The 22,018-nt window shown below is 53.9% G+C and overlaps 2 protein-coding genes and 1 long non-coding RNA gene across 3 annotated transcripts; 1 reads left to right on the top strand and 2 right to left on the bottom strand.

Annotated features, from left to right (window-relative positions):
- Positions 1-900: 900 nt before the first annotated feature.
- On the bottom strand, positions 901-5,723 carry LOC132336993 (uncharacterized). The gene is made up of 2 exons (XR_009489045.1): positions 5,573-5,723; positions 901-983 (listed from the first exon to the last, which is right to left on the bottom strand). It is a non-coding gene; the product is annotated as an uncharacterized LOC132336993 (long non-coding RNA).
- On the top strand, positions 3,388-18,929 carry CIMIP2A (ciliary microtubule inner protein 2A). Its single transcript, XM_059865053.1, has 8 exons — positions 3,388-3,443; positions 6,746-6,915; positions 10,257-10,363; positions 10,403-10,597; positions 12,142-12,247; positions 13,936-14,030; positions 16,211-16,328; positions 17,919-18,929. Exons 1-8 carry the CDS (start codon positions 3,388-3,390, stop codon positions 18,005-18,007), a joined length of 936 nt encoding a protein of 311 aa, XP_059721036.1. The 3' UTR covers positions 18,008-18,929.
- Positions 17,997-20,152, bottom strand: TUBB4B (tubulin beta 4B class IVb). The gene is made up of 4 exons (XM_059865052.1): positions 19,995-20,152; positions 19,800-19,908; positions 19,613-19,723; positions 17,997-19,204 (listed from the first exon to the last, which is right to left on the bottom strand). The coding sequence occupies exons 1-4, from the start codon at positions 20,049-20,051 to the stop codon at positions 18,144-18,146; spliced, it is 1,338 nt and encodes a 445-aa protein (XP_059721035.1). The 5' UTR covers positions 20,052-20,152; the 3' UTR covers positions 17,997-18,143.
- Between the last annotated feature and the right edge of the window lie 1,866 nt (positions 20,153-22,018).

The raw sequence follows: 22,018 nt of genomic DNA, 5'->3' as shown, positions 1-22,018 counted from the left end.
GACCTCCATGGCCTTGGGGTTGTTGGTTGGTGCTGCATTTCAATAAACAGCTTCTTCATCTCAGTGGTAAAATCTGATGCTTTAGGCTGGGAGCAGCCTTTATAGGTCCCTTACCAACCTGATCACTTAAAGCTGAGCTAATTTCAGTGTTCCCTTGGGGTGCTCTGGGCTTTGAAAATTCCCAAGGTTGGAAATGCCATCCCTGACCCTGTCCCAGAGCTCTTCTGTGCCCATGAAGAACTTTTTCCTTGTGCCTGGTGGGCCCTTCCCTTGCATCCTGTGCCTTTGCCTCTTGGTCTGTCACTGCCCCTGGCAGAGCCACCACCCTGCAGCCCTGGCACTGCTGGGCAGGGCTGCCCCTGGTCAGAGCTCGGGTATTTGGGCAAACTCAAATGCTTTTTAGGCTGAAAATACCAGATCTCTCAATTTAGGCACCAAGGGCAGGAGTCAAAGCAGCATTTTGATCTTCTCAGACATAAGTTGGAGGGAAATTAGGCACCTTAACAGGTAAGAACAACCTTCAAATATTCAACAGGTGGCCCAGAGAATTTGTGGATGCCCCATCCCAAGGCCAGGTTGCATGGGGCTTGGAGCAATCTGGGATAGTGGAACAAGATGATCTTTAAGGTCACTTCCAACCCAAACCAGTCTGGGATTATGGAACATTTAATCAATTCCATATTCCTGAAAGAGGAAAGGTCTGGCCAGAAAGAGAAGCTGCTGCTGCTCCATCAGCAATGCAGCCAGTACTGCAGGAGCTCTGAAACATCCACAACATCCCAGGGAGATTTATAGGTTGAAGGCCCTGGGCCAGGCTCAGCCAGTGAAGTGTTTCTAATTTTACACCTCCCAAACTGGATTTTAATCTTTGCTTCCCTCCCCTGTGCCAGGTGCCCTCACCTTCCTCATGATCTTCCTCCCGTAGAACATCACTTTGTCCCTCTTGCGAAACCTGTACTGAGGCACGTGGGGCTGAGCTTGTTCTGCAACAGAAGCATCACATCAGAAACCACCTGCAGCAGCTGGGAGAACACCTGAGCACAGCTGGGGCACTTGGCTGCCTCCAGAACAGCTCTTGTGGGCAGGGTTTGGGATTTAAACCACCCTGGGATCCCTCATTCCCCAGCTCTGGCCGAGCCAGACCCAGGCAGGGCTGCCCTGAGGCTCCACCTCAGCCCCAGAGGAGATAAAGGGCTCTCTAAAGAGACTGAAGGCTTGGGTAGTTTCAATCTCCTCAAGGAAACCTCTAATTCAATCATTTCTCCATCTGTGACAGTGAAATCACAGCAGGGTTGAATTCCTCTGCAGAATTCCCAACTGGTCCTGAGGCTGGCACTGCTCTCACCCCAAAGAAATAAATCCTGCAGGTCCTGCACGTGACAGTTCTGGGCTCACACCTGGGGAAGGGAACCAGCACAAGTTCTCATCCTTTAAAGCTGCTGTCCTGCAAGAACCACACCTCTACTGCAAACAACTACCACAGAAAATTACAAACAGACTCCAGATTGATGGAAAAACTGGGTTTAAAACTTACATGGTAAGTACTTGATAATTAGTCTCCTTATGCCATATGTGACAAACAGAACAACTACTTCAAGTAGCAGCATGGCTGCAGCTCCAATTGAAATTCCAGTCAGCTGGGAGAAGAATTTACAGAGAAAATTAAATAATTTCCAACTTCAGAAGTTACTACATACTTTTTGAAGGGCTGAAGAACACAGCTCAGTGAGATGTCTAAAAGCCAAGCATGTTCATAAATACTTAATTTTTAATTCAAACATCTCATATGCAGGAAGTTTAAACTGCACCAGTGACCAGTCCTCTATCACATGGAAAATATTCCATGTTTTTCTCCGTAAAGATCTGGGAGCTGATCAACTCAATGCACAGGGGGTGTATGAGGGCATGGAGGGACAGGACAAAGGGGAATGGCCTCAGGATGAAGGAGGGCAGGGTTAGATGGGATATTGGGAAATCTTTCCCTGGCAGGGTGGGCAGGCCCTGGCACAGGGTGCCCAGAGCAGCTGGGGCTGCCCCTGGATCCCTGGCAGTGCCCAAGGCCAGGCTGGACAGGGCTGGGAGCAGCCTGGGACAGTGGGAGGGGTCCCTGCCATGGCAGGGGTGGGACAAGGTGATTTTTGTGGTCCCTTCCAGCCCAAGCCATGCCTGGGCTGTTTAGCAAACAGGAGCCCCTATTCTGGGCTGGCCTTTAGCTGGGCAGGGAGAGACCCAGCAAGGCACCAGTGCCATGTGGGGAATGGGAATGGGAGCAACCTTCATCCTGCAGGAGCCAGCAGGGAATCCTGAAACAGCCAGGGCAGAGGGGGGGTAGTCCGAACTGCCACTGCAGCCCAGGGACCCCTGAGCCCCTGCCCCAATGTCCCTCGATGTCCCTGGTGGCCTGGGGGCAGAGGGCAGCCAGGCCCTGGCGGGCATGTGACCATGGAGCCGTGTGTGTGACCATGGAGCCGTGTGTGTGACCATGGAGCCGTGTGTGTGACCATGGAGCCGTGTGTGTGACCATGGAGCTGTGTGTGTGTGTGACCAGGGAGCCGTGTGTGTGACCATGGAGCTGTGTGTGTGACCATGGAGCCGTGTGTGTGACCATGGAGCTGTGTGTGTGACCATGGAGCTGTGTGTGTGACCATGGAGCCGTGTGTGTGACCATGGAGCCGTGTGTGTGACCATGGAGCTGTGTGTGTGACCATGGAGCCGTGTGTGTGACCATGGAGCCGTGTGTGTGACCATGGAGCTGTGTGTGACCAGGGACCTGTGAGTGTGACCAGGGACCTCTGTGTGTGACCATGGAGCTGTGTGTGTGTGTGACCATGGAGCTGTGTGTGTGACCATGGAGCTGTGTGTGTGACCATGGAGCCTTGTGTGTGACCATGGAGCTGTGTGTGTGTGTGACCATGGACTGTGTTTGTTTGTGAACAGGGAGCTGTGTGTGTGACCATGGACTGTGTTTGTTTGTGACCATGGAGCTGTGTGTGTGACCATGGCTCTGAGTGTGTGTGTGACCATGGACTGTGTTTGTTTGTGAACAGGGAGCTGTGTTTGTTTGTGAACAGGGAGCTGTGTGTGTGACCATGGACTGTGTTTGTTTGTGAACAGGGAGCTGTGTTTGTGCTGGGGCCATGCCCAGAGAGCCCCTGGCACTGCTGGCTCCAGGGCTGGGAACCCTCAGGAATTCTGACAAATGCTCTAAAATTCCTGTGCTCCTCCAAAACGTCCAGGTGGGGAAGGAAAGAGCTGTGTCCAGGAGAAGCTGAGGGGTTTTGTGCTGCAGGTGGAACCTGTTGGGGGCTGACATCACAGAGGCTCCCCTGGTGATTGCATTGAGCTGTGTCTCCTTCCCCCCTGCCCAGCACGAGCTGTAACATCATCATGGCAGGCTCCAGGGGAAACAGCATCTTCCCTCAAAACCCCTACCACATCCCTGGGTGAGTTCATCCAAAACATCCATCTCCGATGCACATGGCTCTGGATGGGATCAGGGAGTGTTTATGACTCAGGATGTTTTGGGGTTTTTTAAAGACACTATTCAATATTCCATGTATCCATGGTCTGAAGGAGACAGAGCTCAGGGGAAACAGCACCTTACAGAGGGGTAGAGCTGCAGACCACGCCATGGCACACGAACAGCAAAGCCAACATGGTTCTTTTCCCCCTTTTTCCCTATTTCCTTTAAGCTGCCAAATGCCAGCAGAGTGACTGTGCAGGGCTTGGCTCCAAACGGTCTTAATATTTGCATCATGGATTTTTGGAAATCTCCTTTGACTAAGGGTTGTAGAGATGTGACACCCTCTGGTCACTGAGCTGGAGCCCAGTCCTGCTGCTGGGTCAGAGACTGGGAAGTTTTGTGATCTCCTCCATGAGTAGTTGGATTTCTTCCCAAAGCTTTTTGTGGCACTCTCCTCTAAAGGCTTGGAAGGAAGAAAGCCTGGATATGAGGCAGTGAGTTACAGGGGAGAAGGTAAGATGGGAATGGGAGGAATTTGGGATTTGCTGTGAGTTTGTGTGTGGGGTCCTGTGCTGAGACCTGGGCTGGGATGTGCAAAGGGGGTGGGAAGGGCTGGGTGGCCCCAGGGGAAAAGCAGCTGCTGTGGGTGGGAAATCCCTGGGATTAGCCCAGGCTGAGGTGAGCCCAGGCACAGGGAGAGGGTGGAGCACATGTCCTTAGGGCTGCTCCTGCCGTGGTGACCCAACCAGCCCTTCCCCTCGGAGTGACAGGCAGGATTTTCCATTACTGATCTCTCTACCTTCCCACTTACACAAACTCTGAGCCTGGGGGTTTTTTCTCATTTTTGCACTGCTGTGGCCATCTGATGTGACATTCCCTGTGTGCCATCAAAGCTGTGCTGGCAGTGGCTTGGGACAAACGAGGGACAGCAAGGAGGGAGCTGTGGCTGGAATTGCAGCCGCAAAAGCCCCAACTCCTTCCCTTGCTCAGCCCTGCCTGCCTGCAGCTCCCTCAGGAGCAGCTCCAAGCCCGGGATGGACACAGCAGCTGGGGCTGCTCCTCTCCGGGGCTGCTTTGGCCTCTGGAGGCAGGAGGAGGAGGAGGAGGCAAACCCTGCTGCTGTTCCTGTTGCTGCTGTGCAGGCTTGGGGCACCCCCTGAGCCGCCGTGGGTGCTGAGGGTGAGGAGGAGCTGCCTGAAGGGCATCACCAGCAGAGCCCTGCCCTGGGGTGTCACACGAGGAGGGTTTGTGTCCAGGATGTCCCCAGTTGTCCCCTGTGCTGCACCCCCTGTGCCAGCCAAGCTACAAACACCCCATGAGAGCACCAGAGCAGGTCGCTGTCACCAGGGGCAGGCAGTGGTCACAGCAGGAGTCTGGAAAGCCACCACAGTGCTCAAGGGGACTGGGGAGCCTAAACCCAGTGAGTGGGATGGCTTGGGAAGGTCTGGATGGGCACAGCAGGGGTCAGCCCATGAGTGCTGGGCACAGCCTGGCTCTGCAGGGCTGGGAAGGGTTGGAGACAGCGAGGATGGCCCAGGGCCAAGGCTGTGCTGGCGGCCAGGGAGGCAGAGCAGGTTTGGTGGCAGCCTGGAGCTGTGATGGAGGAGATAAGGGCTGAGCAAGGGAGGGCGAGAGGGCTCAGCCTCGGCCCACAGGGGCTTCACTGCTCACCAGCCCGAGCCCAGACAGGGCTCCCCAAAAGGGGATCCTTCATCAACCCCCAGCACGGGGGCACAGCCAGCCCTCCTGAGGCTGATCCCTGCCCCAGGTTTTACCTGCAGCACTTGATCTCCCTCCTGGCAGATCCCAACTGGCTCAGGTGACCTCGTGATTAATTGCAGGGGAAAAGAGCTCTTTCTCAGCCCAGCCAGGATCAAAATTTTGTCCAGGATCAAAATCCCTGCAGCCATCCTGTAATTATTTGGGCTGTGTAATTTGTGCCCTTGCTCAGTTTATCATCCGTGTTGCAAGAGTCACTGAGAACCCCTGGGGATGAGGCACCGAGCTGCTCCAGGAGGAATCCTGCATGCAGAGTGGGGAAACCTGCCCAGAGTAAATGCACAGCTCTGCTGGCTGCTGTTTAAACTATTTGGAAGGGAAAGGACTTACTCATCATCTTATGATCCTCATGCATCATCTGGCTTTATCCCCGGATCCACGCTGGGCTCATTGATGGAATATTTCTGTCCATTGCAACGGGCTGCTCTACCTTTCTTCAGTGCTGGAATAACATCAGCACTAGGAAATCTGAGACTGGAACAGCTCGAGTTTCTGATGGTGTCTCGGAGCAGAGCCAGAGCTCCAGCACCTGCCCTGCCCTTGGCCACAAGTCACAGTGCCCAGCCCAGGGATTGGGCACTGGAGAGATCCCAAAAAAACTGAGCTGTGTTTGTTCCTGGGGCTGACCACCTTCCCTGTGCCCACCCTGTGCCAGGCAGTGCCTGGGTGGGCTCATCAGCCTGGGCCACCCCTGGCTGTGAGCAGAGAGAGGGGTGCAAGAGAGGAATTATTCTGATTTTTGAGTTTCAATACTGAACGAGAAACACTGGGAATTTCTCAGTTACAGTGTGTCAGAGCAGAGAGGCACTGCAAAGTTTAAACTGGAGCACGTTGAACTGCAAATGGTATTTTAACTGGGGGACTGCTGGTGCTTTAATTGGGATGTTGGTGCTGCCAAAGCCCAGGCTGGGCTGGGAGTTCTCCCATCCACAGGTGCTGCTCCCTGACCTCACCCGTGTTTCTCCATGAACCAAGGGCCTGTGCCTGTACATGCCTGAGAACTGATGAGCCAGTTTGTGCTGCCAGAGGAGAACATGCATGTGAAACACAGACACTCCCTGCTGGCTCCTGTGTGACCACACGTGGTCTTGGTTCTCCCCCCCGGTGCTGCTCCCCCTGGCTCATCCCACCCTTCCCTGAGCTCTGGACAGGGCCTGTCCAGGGTACAGACACTCTGCAGCAGATCTGCAGTGCCAGAGGGCAGGGCTGGGTGGGATCTTGGGAATTAGGAATTGTTCCCTGGCAGGGTGGGCAGGCCCTGGCACAGGGTGCCCAGAGCAGCTGTGGCTGCCCCTGGATCCCTGGCAGTGCCCAAGGCCAGGCTGGACAGGGCTGGGAGCCAGCTGGGACAGTGGAAGTTGTCCTTGCCATGGCAGGGGTGGCACTGAATGGGCTTTGAGGTCCCTTCCAGCCCAAACCAGTGTGGGGTTCCACAGTTAACCCCACCAGTGCACATCCCCTGCTGCCATCTCGCTGATGGCTCCTCTCTGGTTTCCTCCTCAGCTACGGGGGCTACGTCCCTCAGTTCACCTTCAGCTTTGGGGACACCTATGGCAGAACCACCCACGAGCTGCTGACAGATCCCAGTGTCAGGAAGAGCCCTCGCTCCCTGCTGGCACCCCTGGACTACAGGGAAAACCTCCTCCAGTACCATTACCACATCGACCACCCCGGTGAGCAAATGGACCCTGCTAACGAGCACTGTGGTAATTGCCAGCAGTGGGTCTGTGCCTACCTGTCCTTGGATGAAATGGGATGTTTTCCTTGGAGCAATCACAGCTGGAGCAGAGCTCTGACAGCTGGAGAGCAGCAGAGCAAAGTGCTGCAGCTCTTGGCCTCAGCTGATGGGTATGGGGATTCTGGTGCTGTGGAGAGGAGAGTTTCAGTTCCCAGGTTACCTTCAGTCAGATGAAGATCAGTGACTTTATGGCATATCATTAACTCACTTCTTCCAGAATTCCTGCTGTGGTTTAACCCTGGCTGGCAACTAAACCCCCTGCAGCTGCCTGCTCACAAATCCAAACCATGGCCTGTACTAGCTTCTTTAAAGAAAATCACCTCTATCCCAGTCAAACCCAGCACAATTCCACAGGCTAAAACCCATCTTTCTGGGGAAGGCCTGGTCTCCTACCTCAGATTCTTTTCTGGCTCACCTGCCTGGTGCACAGCTCACTCTGCTCCAGCTCGGACAGCTTGGCCTTGATTCTGCTTCTTGCTGCTCCTCCTCAGCTCAGCAGAAGGGCTCCTGTGCTTTCCTTTTCCCTCTTTTCCCTTTTTTCCCCCTTTTCCCTTTTTTCCCCCCTTTTCCCCCCCTCTTTCCCCTCTTTTCCCTTCCCACTTTGCTAACAGGCCCCATCTCCTCCATCAAGCACAGACAGGCTCATGTGGATTCCCAACCCTGGGAATTTGCAGGAATTTCCTTCCCAGTCCCAGCCCTTTGTGCAGAGTGCTGGGTCCCTGCTGAGCAGCCCCCAGCAGGCACTCGGGGGACGTGCCACCCTTTGGGGACACATTTGCCACGTCCCATCCCGTGGCTGTTTGGATGCCCTGTGAGGAGGGGAGTGAGTTTCCTCCAGGCTGAACACAGGGACAATTTGTCCCTGAGGGATCTGGGTCTTTATTTCCCCGGGGATGGCCACACCCAAGTGTTGCTCTCAGTTCCCCCTGGGAATTTGTGTCGTGCAGCTTCTTGCAAACCTGTGGCCTCTCTGCTGCTCCTGGCCCTGGTTTCCAGGATCCAGGCCTGCACTACACAGGTGGTGTTTACAGGCTTCATTCCTGGAGATCTGGATTTGCATTTCCTTGGTCTCAAACACGGCTGGGACAGACCCAACTAACCAGTTGACCGAGTTGCTCTCTCATTATTTTGGTTGTCTGCTCGTTGCCAATGCTGGTGCTCATGTTTGCTGCTCCTTGGTGAGGCCCTGAAGAACCAGCCCTGGCTGTGCTGACAGGGTCACCACCAGCTCCTGCTGCCAGCTGGCCCTGTGCAATCCCTAAACCCTGCCCAGGTGCTGCCTGGTGTCCTCCTGGGTGTGTGATGGGATGGTGATCAAAGAGCTCAGGGCAGTCTGGGGCCTGTGGCTCCTTCAGCAAACTTGGTCTCAAGATTTTTTCTCAAGGTGAGCTTTGATAAATTCTCCTTGATGGGCACCAAGTACTTTGCTCTTTCTATCAGTTGAATCCCATTTGTTTTCTTGCTAGAAGTGCAATCAGGCTCTGCTGTTGGGGATCTCTTCATTCTGGTGACCAGGGCATGGCTGGGGCTGGGCCAGGGCAGCTCAGGCTGGAGCTCAGGGCAAGGTTCTTCCCCCCGAGGGTGCTGGCACTGCCCAGGCTCCCCAGGGAATGGGCACGGCCCCGAGGCTGCCAGAGCTCCAGGAGCCTTTGGACAGCGCTGCCAGGGATGCCCAGGGTGGGGCTGGTGGGGGTCTGGGCAGGGCCAGGGGCTGGGCTGGGGGATCCTGGTGGGTCCCTCCCAGCTCAGGATATTCTGGGATTCCATGAGATCAGCCAGGGATGTGCTGCCAGGCTGCAACTGGTTGTGGCACAGGCCAGTTGTGCAGGCAGCCACTCCCCAGGAAGCTGACCTGACAATGTGGATGTTTCCTCAAATCAGAAGCACTGTGCTCTCCTGGCTTTTCGTTTTGTGCTTCACTGTGCAGCCTTTCAGAATTAATCAGTTTGCAAACCCCAGGGTCATAAAAAGGAGCTCACATGGATTTCTCAAGTACAGAACAACCTAAGTTTCCTTTTCCTTTGGTTTGTGGGAGAGAGTAGATTCAACATTCTTCTTAATAATGAAGTAAAAAAATAAACCTGCTTTAAAATTTGCACATTGGATTGAAAAAATCATTTTAATCAAGGATTTTTATTTTGGTGCCAGCCTGGACACTTGATAATTCAGTTGCATAGAGTATATTATATATATTTCCAAAGTTATATGCAGAATATATACACATTATTATGTAGTTATGGGCAGACTGCACACCTAAATGCCCACCAGAAATTTATACTCATGCAGAAAAGGACAGCTTTTGCTGATTTCTGCAGATTTGCAGAAATCATGGAATCATTCAGCTTGGACAAAACCTCCAAGAGTGAGTCCAACACTAATCCAGCACTGCAGATGGACAGACTGTCTGCAGATGGAGCCTCTGCTGGAAGACAGCTCCTCATTCCCTGGGCTCAGCCCTGGGATGCAGATGTGCTCCCAAGGGGAGCTCACAGGAAGGCTGTAATGACCTGGAAAAAAATGGCCTGTGAGCACAAAAATGGAAGGAATTTGGTTTGTTTTAAAAAGACAAGGCTGACAGAGTAACAGTTTTCCAAGGAGGAAAAGGTGGCTGTGGGGTGGAGGAATGATTCTCCTCTGGAATACAGAGGAGGGGAAAATGGGTTTCACTGCTGGCTCAGAGGAAGTGCCTGAGCCAGGGGCTCACACGGGGCTGGGGCACCTGGGGAGCCATGTCAGGGGGCATTTTTAAGGGGAAATCAAACAAAAGTTACCCAGCTCAGCTGTCCCTGCAGAATCTCAAATGACAGGGCTCTGTCCCTAGTTCACAGTGGAGATATTTAGCATTTGCTGGATGTGAGATAATGTTTTTCCAGCCAGTGCTACAGCAGATCCATTCCTTGATGAGCAGCAATGGTGCCAGAGCAAGAATTCCTTGGAGGGGGCTCTGTTTGGGGTGAGCTGACACAGCCATGTGGAGTTAAGGGTTGAGGGGTTTTTCCCCCTTTACCAGTCTTTAGCTTGGCTGGTGATATTTGACTGTTTTGGTAACAGCTGGAATAAATGTTATTTAGCTGGGATTTGTGCTGGATTTCTGTGCAGGCTGGATTACTGATGGGGCTGATGACACAGCCATGGCACGTGCATGGAGTGGATCTTGGTGGTCTCTTCCAACTTGAGCTGTTCTTGTTCTGTCCCGCCGACCTTCCATGGCACAGGGGTAACAGGAATGCCTCATCCTCTTGGGGCCTGTCTCCTAACTCAGTGTCTGTCCTTCAGGTTATGTCACCTACCAGCCCATCTCGAGCCCTCCCGAGATCCCCCTGGGGCCGCAGCCCGTGCCCACGGTGCTGGAGGAGCCGGTGCAGCCCCCCGTGGATGCCCAGGCTGGGCAGTGCCCCCTGGCCGTGCCCGGAGCCCAGCAGGGCTGGCAGGGCCCCCCAGGAGCCCAGCAGGGCTGGCAGGGCCCCCCGGGAGCCCAGGGGGGCTGGCAGGGCCCGGGGCTGGCCCCGCACCCCGCGGCCGAGCAGCTGCAGAGGGAGCTGGCCCTGGCACCCCTGGCACGGCTCCTGGGCAAAGGGACTGGGCCGTGCCAGTGCCACTGTGCAAGGAGCCCGACGGTGAGTGGGGCTGGGGGTCTGGGGGGATTGCACACGGGTGGGAGTGCCTCTGGGATGATGCCCTTTTCTGACCCAGATTATGCCCTTTTCTCACCCAGGGATGGGGTAACTGAGAGGTGTTTTAAAAACTTTTATTCCATTTTCAGTCTCATGTGAAGGGTGAGACAATACAGTTGTTATAATTTATGCTGTTACAATTAGAAGCTATTTGTTAATTGCAATACAATATGGGTGTTTTCTGGTTTATTAGCTTTAGCCACACTATGCTGTAAATTCTTTAAAGCTTCTGATTTAAGCTATTACAATTAGAAGCTAACTATTTCTTAATTACAATACACTTTCTTAATTACAATACACCATGTGTTTTTTGGCTTATTAGCTTTAGCCACACTATGCTGTAAATGCTTTAAAGCTTCTGATTGTGATGGTGTGAATTATAACATCTGTATTGTCTCACCCTTCACATGAGGCTGAAAATAGAATAAAAGTTTTTAAAACACCTCTCAGTTGCCACATGTCTGGGTTAGAAAAGGGGTTAATCCAACAAATGCCAAGGGCACAAAGTTAGGAGTTTGTGTAGAGAAAGATCAGACACACAAATGTTTCCAGCAGCAGCAAATCTCCTCCATCTTCAGGAAATGGTTTTGATCATTAATTACACTTTCCAATCAAAAAGGCTTAATTTCTCCTTTGGCTGGGTTTGGTTTCAATCCCAGTCCCTAAAGTTGTGTTATGCTGTGCTGGGCAGCCAGGCTTGTGCTTCCTTAGGGTGTCCTTGGAGCCCTGATGCTGCCTTCCTCCTCCTCCTCCTCCTCCTCCCCCCAAAACCAGAGCAGTCCCAGCACCTTTGCTTGGGTTTCTGACCCTGTATCTGCCCCCACCTGAATTTCCCACCATCATTACCTCTCCTTTGAACACCAGTACTGGGGTTTGCCTGTTGAGCTGGGGGCTGTTGAGCACAGCACAGCCAAATATCCCTCCAGACCAACATGTTTTATGGGGTTCTTTTTGTTTGTTTTTTTCCTTTATTGGTTTTTTGGGTTTGTGTTGGGGTTTTGGGGTTTTTGTTTGTTTTGTTTTGTTTGTTTAAAAATTATTATTATTTTTATTATTTTTTAAAGAAACCATTTATTTTCTCTGGAGCCAGCAACAGCCTCTGTCACGTTCCTGCAGCCCTGGCTCTGCAAATCCTCTGAAGGCAGAGATTAGAGGTTTGACGTATGGAGTCAAAAGCTGGCTTGGATGTAAATCCCAAGAAGGGGAACTCCTGCTCCTTGCCCTCAGAAACAGATTTGCACAGGAGCTCAGTGCCCAAAGCTCCCCCTGTTCTCCATGGGGGTTCTGCAAACCCTTTCTAGGTCTGCTGCTCGCTCATCTCAGAATTTGGCTTTCCCAGAAATGGCAGGAGAAGGTCTTGGAGTGAAGCTGTGAAGAACTGGAAATGGGAGCTGCCATTCCCAGTCCTGGCAGTGATTTAAGCAGTGCAGCCAAGGGGAGAAGCAGGTTTTACTGGTGTTTGATTTTATTTCTCTTTTTGTTTGAAGCAGCTGGAAACCGGAGGTGTGGCACTGCCAGGAGGGGTTGCAACAGCAGATTACACATTGCCAGTGCTGCCAGTCCCCAATGCCATCCGACAGAAAGCCACCTTAGGTAAAGCACTGCCAGGGCACCTGCAGCCCTCTGAGGAAATGGTGTGACCCTTCTCCCCAGGGGAAACCTCAGCGGCACTGCCCAGTGGCTCCAGCTGGTTTGGGATGGAAAATATCCCTGCTGCTCTCCCTGCAAGGGCCTTTCTTTGGGATGCTGTCATCCTTTGGGGTGATGTCACCCTTGGGATGCTGTCACCCTTTGGGATGCTGTCACCCTTTGGGATGCTGTCACCCTTTGGGATGCTGTCACCCTTTGGGGTGCTGTCACCCTTTGGATGCTGTCACCCTTGGGATGCTGTCACCCTTTGGTGTGCTGTCACCCTTTGGGATGCTGTCACCCTTGGGATGCTGTCACCCTTGGGATGCTGTCACCCTTTGGGATGCTGTCATCCTTTGGGATGCTGTCACCCTTAGGGTGCTGTCATTCTTTGGGGTGCTGTCACCCTTTGGGATGCTGTCACCGTTTGGGATGCTGTCATTCTTTGGGGTGATGTCACCCTTTGGGATGCTCTCACCCTTTGGGATGCTGTCACCCTGTAGATGCTGTCACCCTTTGGTGTGCTGTCACCCTTTGGGATGCTGTCACCCTTTGGTGTGCTGTCACCCTTTGGTGTGCTGTCACCCTTTGGTGTGCTGTCACCCTTGGGGTGCTGTCACCCTTTGGGGTGCTGTCACCCTTGGGATGCTGTCACCCTTGGGGTGCTGTCACCCTTTGGGGTGCTGTCACCCTTGGGATGCTCTCACCCTTGGGGTGCTGTCACCGTTTGGGGTGCTGTCACCCTGTGTCCATGGGCAGTGGAAGGGATTCAGGAACCTCGGTCCCCTGCAGCTGTGGTGAGGAGAGCTGGTCCTTGGGCTCTGCCCCACCCTGCCAGGGTGGTTTTCCATCTCCTAGAAATCAGATGTTTTCCTGAATCACCAAATCCACACACAGGGGGGTATGGCACCACCATAAAGGTGTAAAGTGTGTCCTACAAGGGGGGTCCTGCATCCTCCCCCTTGCTCTGGGGGTACATTCCTGTGCAGCAGGAGAGCTGCCGTGGGTGATGGGCTGATCCCCCCTCAAGGATCCAGCTGCAGCAGGTGGGATCCTTCACTCTCCACTGCACCACAGGATCACAGGGATCACAATATTCCTGTTAAAATGAGACAGTGTCCAGGCTTTAGGGTGCAGAAGACAAATTTCCCTCTCCAAAACATTCCTTTGGAAAGAGGGAGTTTGGGCTGCTTTTAGGTTCTACCTCGCTAAGTTTTGTGTAGTTTTAGACTTTATAAAGTTTCTCTTGTGGGAATTTGTTGGATGGGCAGAGGAGCTGAGGAAAAAAGGTTGGACATCCGTTGTTAGCCCCTGAATGTGTATTAAATTGGGAGAAAACATGAAAGAGCTGTAGATGTAAAAAAAAGGACTAAGAAAATGAAATGGTTCTTCCATACCACATGCAGACCAACAAAAATCAGTTCAGGCCATTGTGGTCTCCTTGGGAATCACAGGGCAAAAAACCTCTTTCAGAGAAGATAGATACCTCACATGTAAGAGTTAATTTTACAATTTAAACAGATTCATTTTTCCTTCCTATACTTTAAGGTTTTATATTCATCCCAGGCTCCTCTACTCTCAGAGTGGTTGATCTTTAAATGATCCCTGTATGTTCTCAAGCAGAAAATGTTCTCCTTTGCCTCCACCCAAAGGGTACACTGGCTACATCCCCTGCTCCCTGGACAACGTTGGCATGACCTACCTGCTGTCTGTGAAGAAAGCCATGAAGGAGTTTGACCATCGCCAGGTAGATTATGTGTAGATTATTGAAATGAGAATGTGCATAATGCTGATGCTGAATTTTCAGGAGTAGGATTAGAACTGGGGTACAAGTACAAGCAAAATCAAATGCAGTTAGTTAATTTTGAAACAAACACTGGCAATTAAATTCTGTAACTTGTTTCCTTGAGACATTAAGGGATGGTAAATGAGTTCATAAAAGGATTAAGGAAATATATTGAGGGCTGGGTCAAGAGTGGCTGTTAAAAATGTTGCTCTGGGTGCAGAAATACAGGATGCAACTATCTGCACTTCCTTTATAGAATACATCTCCTCTGGTTGGCAGTGCTGGTGACTTCCTGTGATATATCAGTATTTGGTTGTAAAGCTTTTTCCTTTCCTAACACAATTTGTCTTAAAGACATCTTGACCTTCTTTCTCCTCCGTTTGGGAAGGATGCAGAAATATCCCTCCTGAAAAACTGTTGTCCCCTTGCTGTGAGAGATCCCATACAATGACACGTAATCCTCGGGCACGGCAATCGAGATCCCTCCCGCAGCAGTTGATAGTTTGCATTCAGAGCTGCACGTCCCTCCCTGCCCCCAGCATGGCTTGAGATCCTGGGATGCAGTGAGATCCCTGGGATGCAGTGTGATTCCCGGGGTGCAGAGGGATCCCTGGGATGCAGTGAGATCCCTGGGATGCAGTGAGATCCCTGGGATGCAGTGTCATTCCCGGGTTGCAGAGGGATCCCTGGGATGCAGTGTGATTCCCGGGAGGCAGAGGGATCCCTGGGATGCAGTGTCATTCCCGGGTTGCAGAGGGATGCCTGGGATGCAGTGAGATCCCTGGGATGCAGTGAGATCCCTGGGATGCAGTGTGATTCCCGGGGTGCAGAGGGACGCCCGGGGTGCAGCAGCCTCGCTGCTCCAGCGGACCTGCGCGTTAAACCCAGGCTGGCTGACACCCACCAGCCCTGCTGCTCCCCGGGACACAGGGCCGTGCCTCCAGCCCCGAGCACCTGGGGAGGATGTAGAAAAGCGTCCCGGGCTGAGGGTCGGCAGCTCGGAGGAATCAGCAGGGCAGAACTGAGCAGGGAGAGCAGGGCAGCGCCGTGCTTTGGATGAGCTGCATTTCCCAGCGCTGGCTGCCGTCTCCTTCCCTGCTGCCGTGATTGGGAATTGAAATGGAGCAAACGGAACAAAACCCGGGTGTTTATCCCTGAGTGTGCTGTGTGCCGCCCTTCCTGCCCCGGTGCCCTCGGACACGCCTGCCATGCCCTGGAGCAGCCGGGGAGGGTCCGTCCGTCCGTGCGGGATTCGGCGCTCCGGGCTCGGCAGCAGCGAGGAGCCGACGCGCTGAAGGGAGATCACACCACATTTCTAGCTAAGATGGCTTCAGACTTCGAGCCACTAATCTGCTGCCCTAAATCTTTGTTGTCCTCGGTTACAGATGTGCCACGGATCGCTGCTCACAGCCTGCAGCAGGCACAGCAAAAACGCCCTGGAGGAGCCGCAGCCTGGGCTCCATCCCAGCACAAAGGCTCGCTGGCCCCACGGTGGGCTGGGCTCCGTGACCCACATCCCCGCTCCACATCCCAAGCACAGCTCCAGGGACACCTTTAGGGCTTCTGTGGCTGCAGAGCTGTGACACCCATCCTGCTGCCCAGCCCCTCGCCCGTGTCCGGCCTCAGAGGGCAGGAGATGATTTGCACTCTTCCTTCAGTTAATGCTCCCTAAGCCTGGCTGTTCCACCTGGCCTGGGAATTCCAGGCTATTCCCATTGGTGGGACTCATGGAAACACAAAGGGGGTCAAGCCCAAACACAGCCACAGCACAGGAACACCAGCTCCAGGGACAGCAGAGCAGGAGCTTTGGGACTTGGGGACGATCCCCAAGGGAATAAATCTCTGCAGCCTGGCCTGCAGGGATGCCAAGGACAGCACCTGGGCCATGCTGTGGGCACGGGGGATGAGCTGGCAGGGACTGCTGCCAGCATCTGCCAGGAGAAAAATTTATGGAGTGGAAAAAGGGACAATGCAATGTGGCTCCTAATTAGAAGAAAGCAGGAGTGGAAGGAGAATTGCTTTATGTTGGCTTAAATATTTTATATAATGCAGAGTCAAAGCACATGACTTTGGTAAAAATAGTGTGTTTTAAAATAAACCATTCCATGTTGTCGTGGGGTCTTTTTTGTTTTGTTTTCCAGCTTTTGGAGAGAAATCCACCTTACACGTTGGGCACGAGATTCCCCCTGACACACTGGCCAGACACCAAAATTTACAGCCGTGCTGGACTCATACCCAACTACATGGGCTTTGTACCACGTGAGTTCATCAGCTGAGCGAAAACGAAAGTCACTAATTACTGGGATAAGTAGTGCTGTTACTGGCTGGAGTGGCATAGCAGTGAGCAATCACTGAGGTGTTCCACATGGGTTCTTTCTGGTCTGTGCTGAGGTGCTGGAACTTTGCCACACCCTGGCTGCAGGAGGGCCCAGCATTCCCACTGCCAGCCTCTCCCAGGCTTCATATTTCCAGCCACCATCAGTGGCTCAGTGACATCCCACCTGTCACGTGGCAGGAAGGGGGTTTGTTCTAAAAAGCTTGCAGTCTGATAAAGGAAAAGGTAGATGGTGTGAAGGGGTTGAGGAAACACAGAACATGTAGGGAAATGATATTTGCCATCAGGACAGGTCTTTGCCTGAGCCCTGTCTTGGGCTGCCTAAAAGGAGAGGTCTGGAGGAATTTTGTGTGTAAGGGGAAGGTGTGTCCATGCACCTGAAAGCATTAATGTACTAGGTTAAAAAACCTCAACAAATCAGCAACCAATGCTTTGCTGTGTTTGGTCACAGCTCAGTAATGTGGGTGGGAAATCATGGAGCTCAGCTGGGAAGAACTGGACTCACTGCTCGTCCTTGCTGCAGTGCAGAGGGGGAAGATGGGAGAAGATATGAAATATGGCAGGATTGAAAGCAAAGAGTGAGAAAACAACTCTCCAGGCAGGGCTGGGCTGTGGCTGACGGGGAGGTTGAGGCCAGAGAGGAGAATGTTGAGTGCAGGTCTGACACTGGGCCCTGTTCTGCAGACATTCCCACTTCCCTGCCTCTGGAGCCACCAGTCAGCACAGTTTTAACTGCTCCAACCAGTCTGGCTTTGGGTGGAGAAAATTAATTAAGGCAGAAAACCTTTAAACAAAACCAGTTATAATTTAGAACACTGAACAGAATTTTTTCAGCAGGGAAGGAGCCTGCTCTCTCCTGTCCAGCTCCTTGGTTGACAGCTTTGTCAGTTGAAGTGGCACCAAACATATGAATTGGTTCCATTGTAAAAACCTGCTGTTAATACAGGGTTTTCATGAGAGAAACCAGAGCCTGACACTTGGCAGGTGTTCAGCTCACCCAGAAAGCAAAGGCTGCATGAACACCTGATTATCAAAACCTCTGTGATTTCTGAAATCACTGCAGAAGGGCTGTGTGCATGGGACAGCTTGGTGACAGTGTGCCCAGCACCCTTGGGCCAGGCCTCCCTGCTGGGTTTGCAGGGCTGAGGAGCTGCACTGGAGCAGCTCAGCTGCTGCAGGAACACCTAAGTGCTGGGTGGCAGCTCTGTGGCACCATTTTGTGCCCAGGGAGCTCAAAGCTCCTGTGACCCCTGCTCAGCTACTGCCAGGCCAGGCAGGTACCTAAATTTAGATACAGCTTGGAGTTAATTCCACCCTCCCTCTGTGCCCCCCTCCAGCAGTACCTGATTGTAAGAGAACACCAGGGAACATCTCCAGTCCCCACACCAGACCAACAGTGTGCCAGTGACACAGCAGGCATCACTTGGCTGAGGGCAGGGCAGAGGGGGGGTTACCATGGGCAGGGTGGGAGTGCTCAGTGCTAAGCCCAATGTTTTATTGTTTTTCTGTTCCAGACTTGCAGGACATCTGTGGGCTCACCTATGGGGACGGCACACGGGAAGCGTACCGCTGGGAACAGAGGAGACGGGGACTTGCACTGTGAAAACTGCTTTAATGGTGCCTGTACAGCATTGGGAGTGACTCGGAAACAGCAATAATAACACAACACAAACAGAACTTTTGAATGAGAGAGTTCATACAACTTTAAACAAAATTTACAGGTGTTCAACTGCATAGCTTTACTCTGCCTCCTCCTCAGCCTCCTCCTCAAACTCTCCCTCCTCCTCAGCTGTGGCATCCTGGTACTGCTGGTACTCAGACACCAGGTCGTTCATGTTGCTCTCAGCCTCTGTGAACTCCATCTCGTCCATGCCCTCACCCGTGTACCAGTGCAGGAAGGCCTTTCTGCGGAACATCGCAGTGAACTGCTCAGAAATGCGCTTGAACAGCTCCTGGATGGCCGTGCTGTTGCCAATGAAGGTGGCAGACATTTTGAGGCCGCGAGGTGGAATGTCACAGACCGCTGTCTTAACGTTATTAGGGATCCATTCAACAAAATAGCTGCTATTTTTGTTCTGAACATTTAGCATCTGCTCATCCACCTCTTTCATGGACATGCGGCCCCTAAAGACAGCGGCCACGGTCAGATAGCGGCCGTGACGAGGGTCACACGCCGCCATCATGTTCTTGGCATCGAACATCTGTTGGGTGAGCTCTGGCACGGTTAGAGCCCGGTACTGCTGGCTCCCACGGCTGGTAAGAGGAGCAAAACCAGGCATGAAAAAGTGCAGACGTGGGAAGGGAACCATGTTCACCGCCAGCTTCCGCAGGTCAGCGTTGAGCTGGCCCGGGAACCGCAGGCAGGTGGTGACACCGCTCATGGTGGCTGACACGAGGTGGTTCAGATCACCGTAGGTGGGGGTCGTTAACTTCAGTGTTCTGAAGCAAATGTCGTACAGCGCCTCGTTATCGATACAGTACGTCTCGTCCGTGTTCTCCACCAGCTGGTGCACCGACAGCGTGGCGTTGTAGGGCTCTACTACAGTATCTGACACTTTAGGGGAGGGCACCACACTGAAAGTATTCATTATTCGGTCTGGGTACTCCTCACGGATTTTGCTGATGAGAAGGGTACCCATGCCAGAGCCTGTGCCACCACCCAGGGAGTGAGTAAGCTGAAAGCCCTGGAGACAATCACAGCTTTCTGCCTCCTTTCTTACAACATCTAACACCGAATCGACTAATTCAGCACCTTCCGTATAATGGCCCTTTGCCCAGTTGTTTCCTGCTCCGCTCTGACCTGGAAAAGAGCCATTTTCATATTAGATTACGGTCACTGCTTCCTGCTTATTGCTTGCAAGCAAAGCCTAAGAGCATCAAGCTCCATGAAAGCTTTCATCTTATCGAGCACAGGGCTGTGGTTTCACACAGGCACCTCTGCAGTGGCTCGCCAGACACAGGCAAACATTAATTATCAATGATACAGCAGCCACTCCATTTCTCCCGGGGGCACGCACGGAGGTGGTAACGAAAAACCGAAAAGCAACGACCTCTGGTGCCACCTCGGAGCTGCTCCCAGCCGCAATCCCGGTATTCCGCGCCAGGATTAGCCCCGTCCGGGCCGGTCCCTCAGAGCATGTGCGGCGGGGCAGCCCCGCAGTGCCCTGCCCGCCCCACCCCGCGGTTCCTCCCGCCCCCGCGCACTCACCGAACACGAAGTTGTCTGGCCTGAATATCTGCCCGAAAGGCCCGGAGCGCACCGAGTCCATGGTGCCGGGCTCCAGGTCCACCAGCACGGCGCGGGGCACGTACTTGCCGCCTGCAACACAGGGAGAGCCATGACTGCCGCGCCGGGGGGGCTGGGGGGAGCACGAGGGGGCGGGTACGGGCCCTACCTGTGGCCTCGTTGTAGTAGACATTGATGCGTTCCAGCTGCAGATCGCTGTCCCCGTGGTAGGTGCCGGTGGGGTCGATACCATGTTCGTCGCTGATCACCTCCCAGAACTGCCGAAGAGAAGCGCGTCAGCGGCGGCCGCGCCGGACCGGGCGCGCTCCCCTCCCGCCCCCGCGCCCTCTTTCCCCGCCCGGACCTTGGCTCCGATCTGGTTCCCGCACTGCCCGGCCTGCAGGTGCACAATCTCTCTCATGATGGCGGCAGCTCCGAGCACTCACTACAACCCCAGGTTTTCCCCAACCGACTCTGGCTGCGTGAGGCAACTGCCAGCCGTTATATAGCAGCGGAATGCGCGCGCAGCCTTCTTCTCCCCGCCCAGGTGGGCACTCGCAGCAACGATTGGATGCTTATAGCGAGGCTCTACAAATGAGAGGATCTAATTGGCTGCGCCACTGTCACTCAAACCGACGGCTCCTATTCGCCCCTCCCTCCTGTCTGTTGGCTTTACAGTTAGGCAACCGGGAGCCGCGAGTGCCCGCCTCAGTTCGCTCACGGCGTTTCTGATTGGCTCAATTGAATGATTGATGTCGAAGCCGATTGGCTGCCGGCCGTGGGGGATGAGCTAACGCCGTTTGATTGGCGGAGAACGAAGTGCCCTGGTAACCGTCGCAGTGACTCCGCAGCGGGCTCTGGGCGGTGGCCGCCGCAGCCGCCCATTCACGGACCCAAGTGCGCGCTTTGCGCAGCGGAGGCGCGGCTCCTCCTCACTGCGGGACAGGGCGGGTTCCCCGCGGGTCCCTAGCGCTTCCCCCCCCCCCGCCCCTCGCCTTCGCTCCTCCAGGCAGGTCTCCTTCCTTCCCCGCCCGTCCCCCCGTCCCGCTTCAGCCGGCGCCGCAGCGCCGCGGCGAGTGGGGGAAGGACCCCGTGTGCGCACGCGCGGGCTGCAGCGACATTCCAGCACTTTCTGGCGCGCGGCCCCGGCCCGAGGATGGCGGGGCCGCGCGCGGGCGTTGTCATGGCGACAGCGCGCGCGGGTGGCGGGAAGGGGCTGGGGCGGGCGGTGTGAGGGCAGTGTGGGGGTGAGAGGGGCTCTGAGAGCTCAGGGTGCCTGTCTCCTGTGAGAGGGCTCAGGGGACACTAAAGGCTCAGAGGGTCTGGCAGCTGTGAGAAGACTATGGGAGCCCGAGGATCTGTGAGGGCTTGGGGGCGCCATAAGGGCTCCGAGGGCTGTGAGGGAAGTGTGAGGGCTTGAGGGGCTGTGGGGGCATGGGGAGCAGTGACAGGGCTGTGATAGCAGAGGGGTGTCCTGGCAGCTGTGAGGGGAGTGTGGAGGTTCGGGGAGTCCGGCTGCTGTGAGTGCTTAGGGCTGCTCTGTGCCTTGCATTGGCAGCTCTGTAGAGCCCCAGGTGAGGTGAGGGGAAGGCCCCAGTGAGGGCCTCCCGCCTGCAAGGGGATCTGAGGTAGGCATTGCTTACCTATCAAGGCTTCCCCACATGGGCACCTCCATCCTGGGCTGTGTGTGGGTGCTGCAGCCCTGTCAGGACGCAGCCAGACACCCTGTGCTGGATAAATACCACCCTCGCCTTTCCTTGTCCCTTATTCTACCTCCCAGCTTTGTGAGCACATTCTTGCCCAGACAGTGCATCCACTGGTCACAGTTTTATTAAGCATATTTGATTATTGTTTCAGCAGAATCTTTTTATGGTTGTATGTATTCATTGTGATGCCTGCTTGGTCTACAAGTCCCAGCATCTCTTCTTGTTTCATACTGGAGCAAAAACTTGAAAGAGACTCCTAATGGAGCTCCCAAGGCAGGGAGTCTCACCCTGCTGCCTTGCCGTGGGGTGGGCTGAGGCAAACGCAGCCATGACCTCAATTCTGCTGACACAGGCCAGCTCTGTGTGACACACAAGCAGCTCGCACACATCCTGGAATCTGTGCCTGGATAACAATAATCCAATCTTGTGCCTGGGTCAGGTGATGAGGAGGTGGCAGGATATAGAAGCCCCGAGAAAGCTTTGCCTGGAGGCTGAATGGCCTCTGGTAGGTTGCTTAATACAGAGATTATGATGATCGATATTTCTGGCATATAAACAACATATTCCTGCAGAGGTGCTGGAAGGAGTCCAGGAACACTTGGAGCAGCCCCAGGGCATCAGGAGGGACTGAGAGGGTCCTGGGAAAGGCCTGGGTCTGCCTTTGGGGTGTCTGTGAGGCACA

Source organism: Haemorhous mexicanus, chromosome 21 (assembly GCF_027477595.1).
Source record: "Haemorhous mexicanus isolate bHaeMex1 chromosome 21, bHaeMex1.pri, whole genome shotgun sequence".
NCBI lineage: Eukaryota > Metazoa > Chordata > Aves > Passeriformes > Fringillidae > Haemorhous > Haemorhous mexicanus.
The sequence above is the reverse complement of the archived record's forward strand: the minus strand, read 5'-3'. Positions and strand labels throughout refer to the sequence as shown.

Excerpts from the sequence above, each read along its gene's own strand:
- CIMIP2A (XM_059865053.1), top strand. The coding sequence starts at position 3,388 with ATGGCAGGCTCCAGGGGAAACAGCATCTTCCCTCAAAACCCCTACCAC. Across the intron at positions 3,444-6,745 it reads AACCCCTACCACATCCCTGG|CTACGGGGGCTACGTCCCTC; the intron begins GTGAGTTCATCC and ends TTTCCTCCTCAG. Across the intron at positions 16,329-17,918 it reads CTACATGGGCTTTGTACCAC|ACTTGCAGGACATCTGTGGG; the intron begins GTGAGTTCATCA and ends TTTCTGTTCCAG.
- TUBB4B (XM_059865052.1), bottom strand. The coding sequence starts at position 20,051 with ATGAGAGAGATTGTGCACCTGCAGGCCGGGCAGTGCGGGAACCAGATC. Across the intron at positions 19,724-19,799 it reads CTACTACAACGAGGCCACAG|GCGGCAAGTACGTGCCCCGC; the intron begins GTAGGGCCCGTA and ends CCTGTGTTGCAG. Across the intron at positions 19,205-19,612 it reads GCCAGACAACTTCGTGTTCG|GTCAGAGCGGAGCAGGAAAC; the intron begins GTGAGTGCGCGG and ends GCTCTTTTCCAG.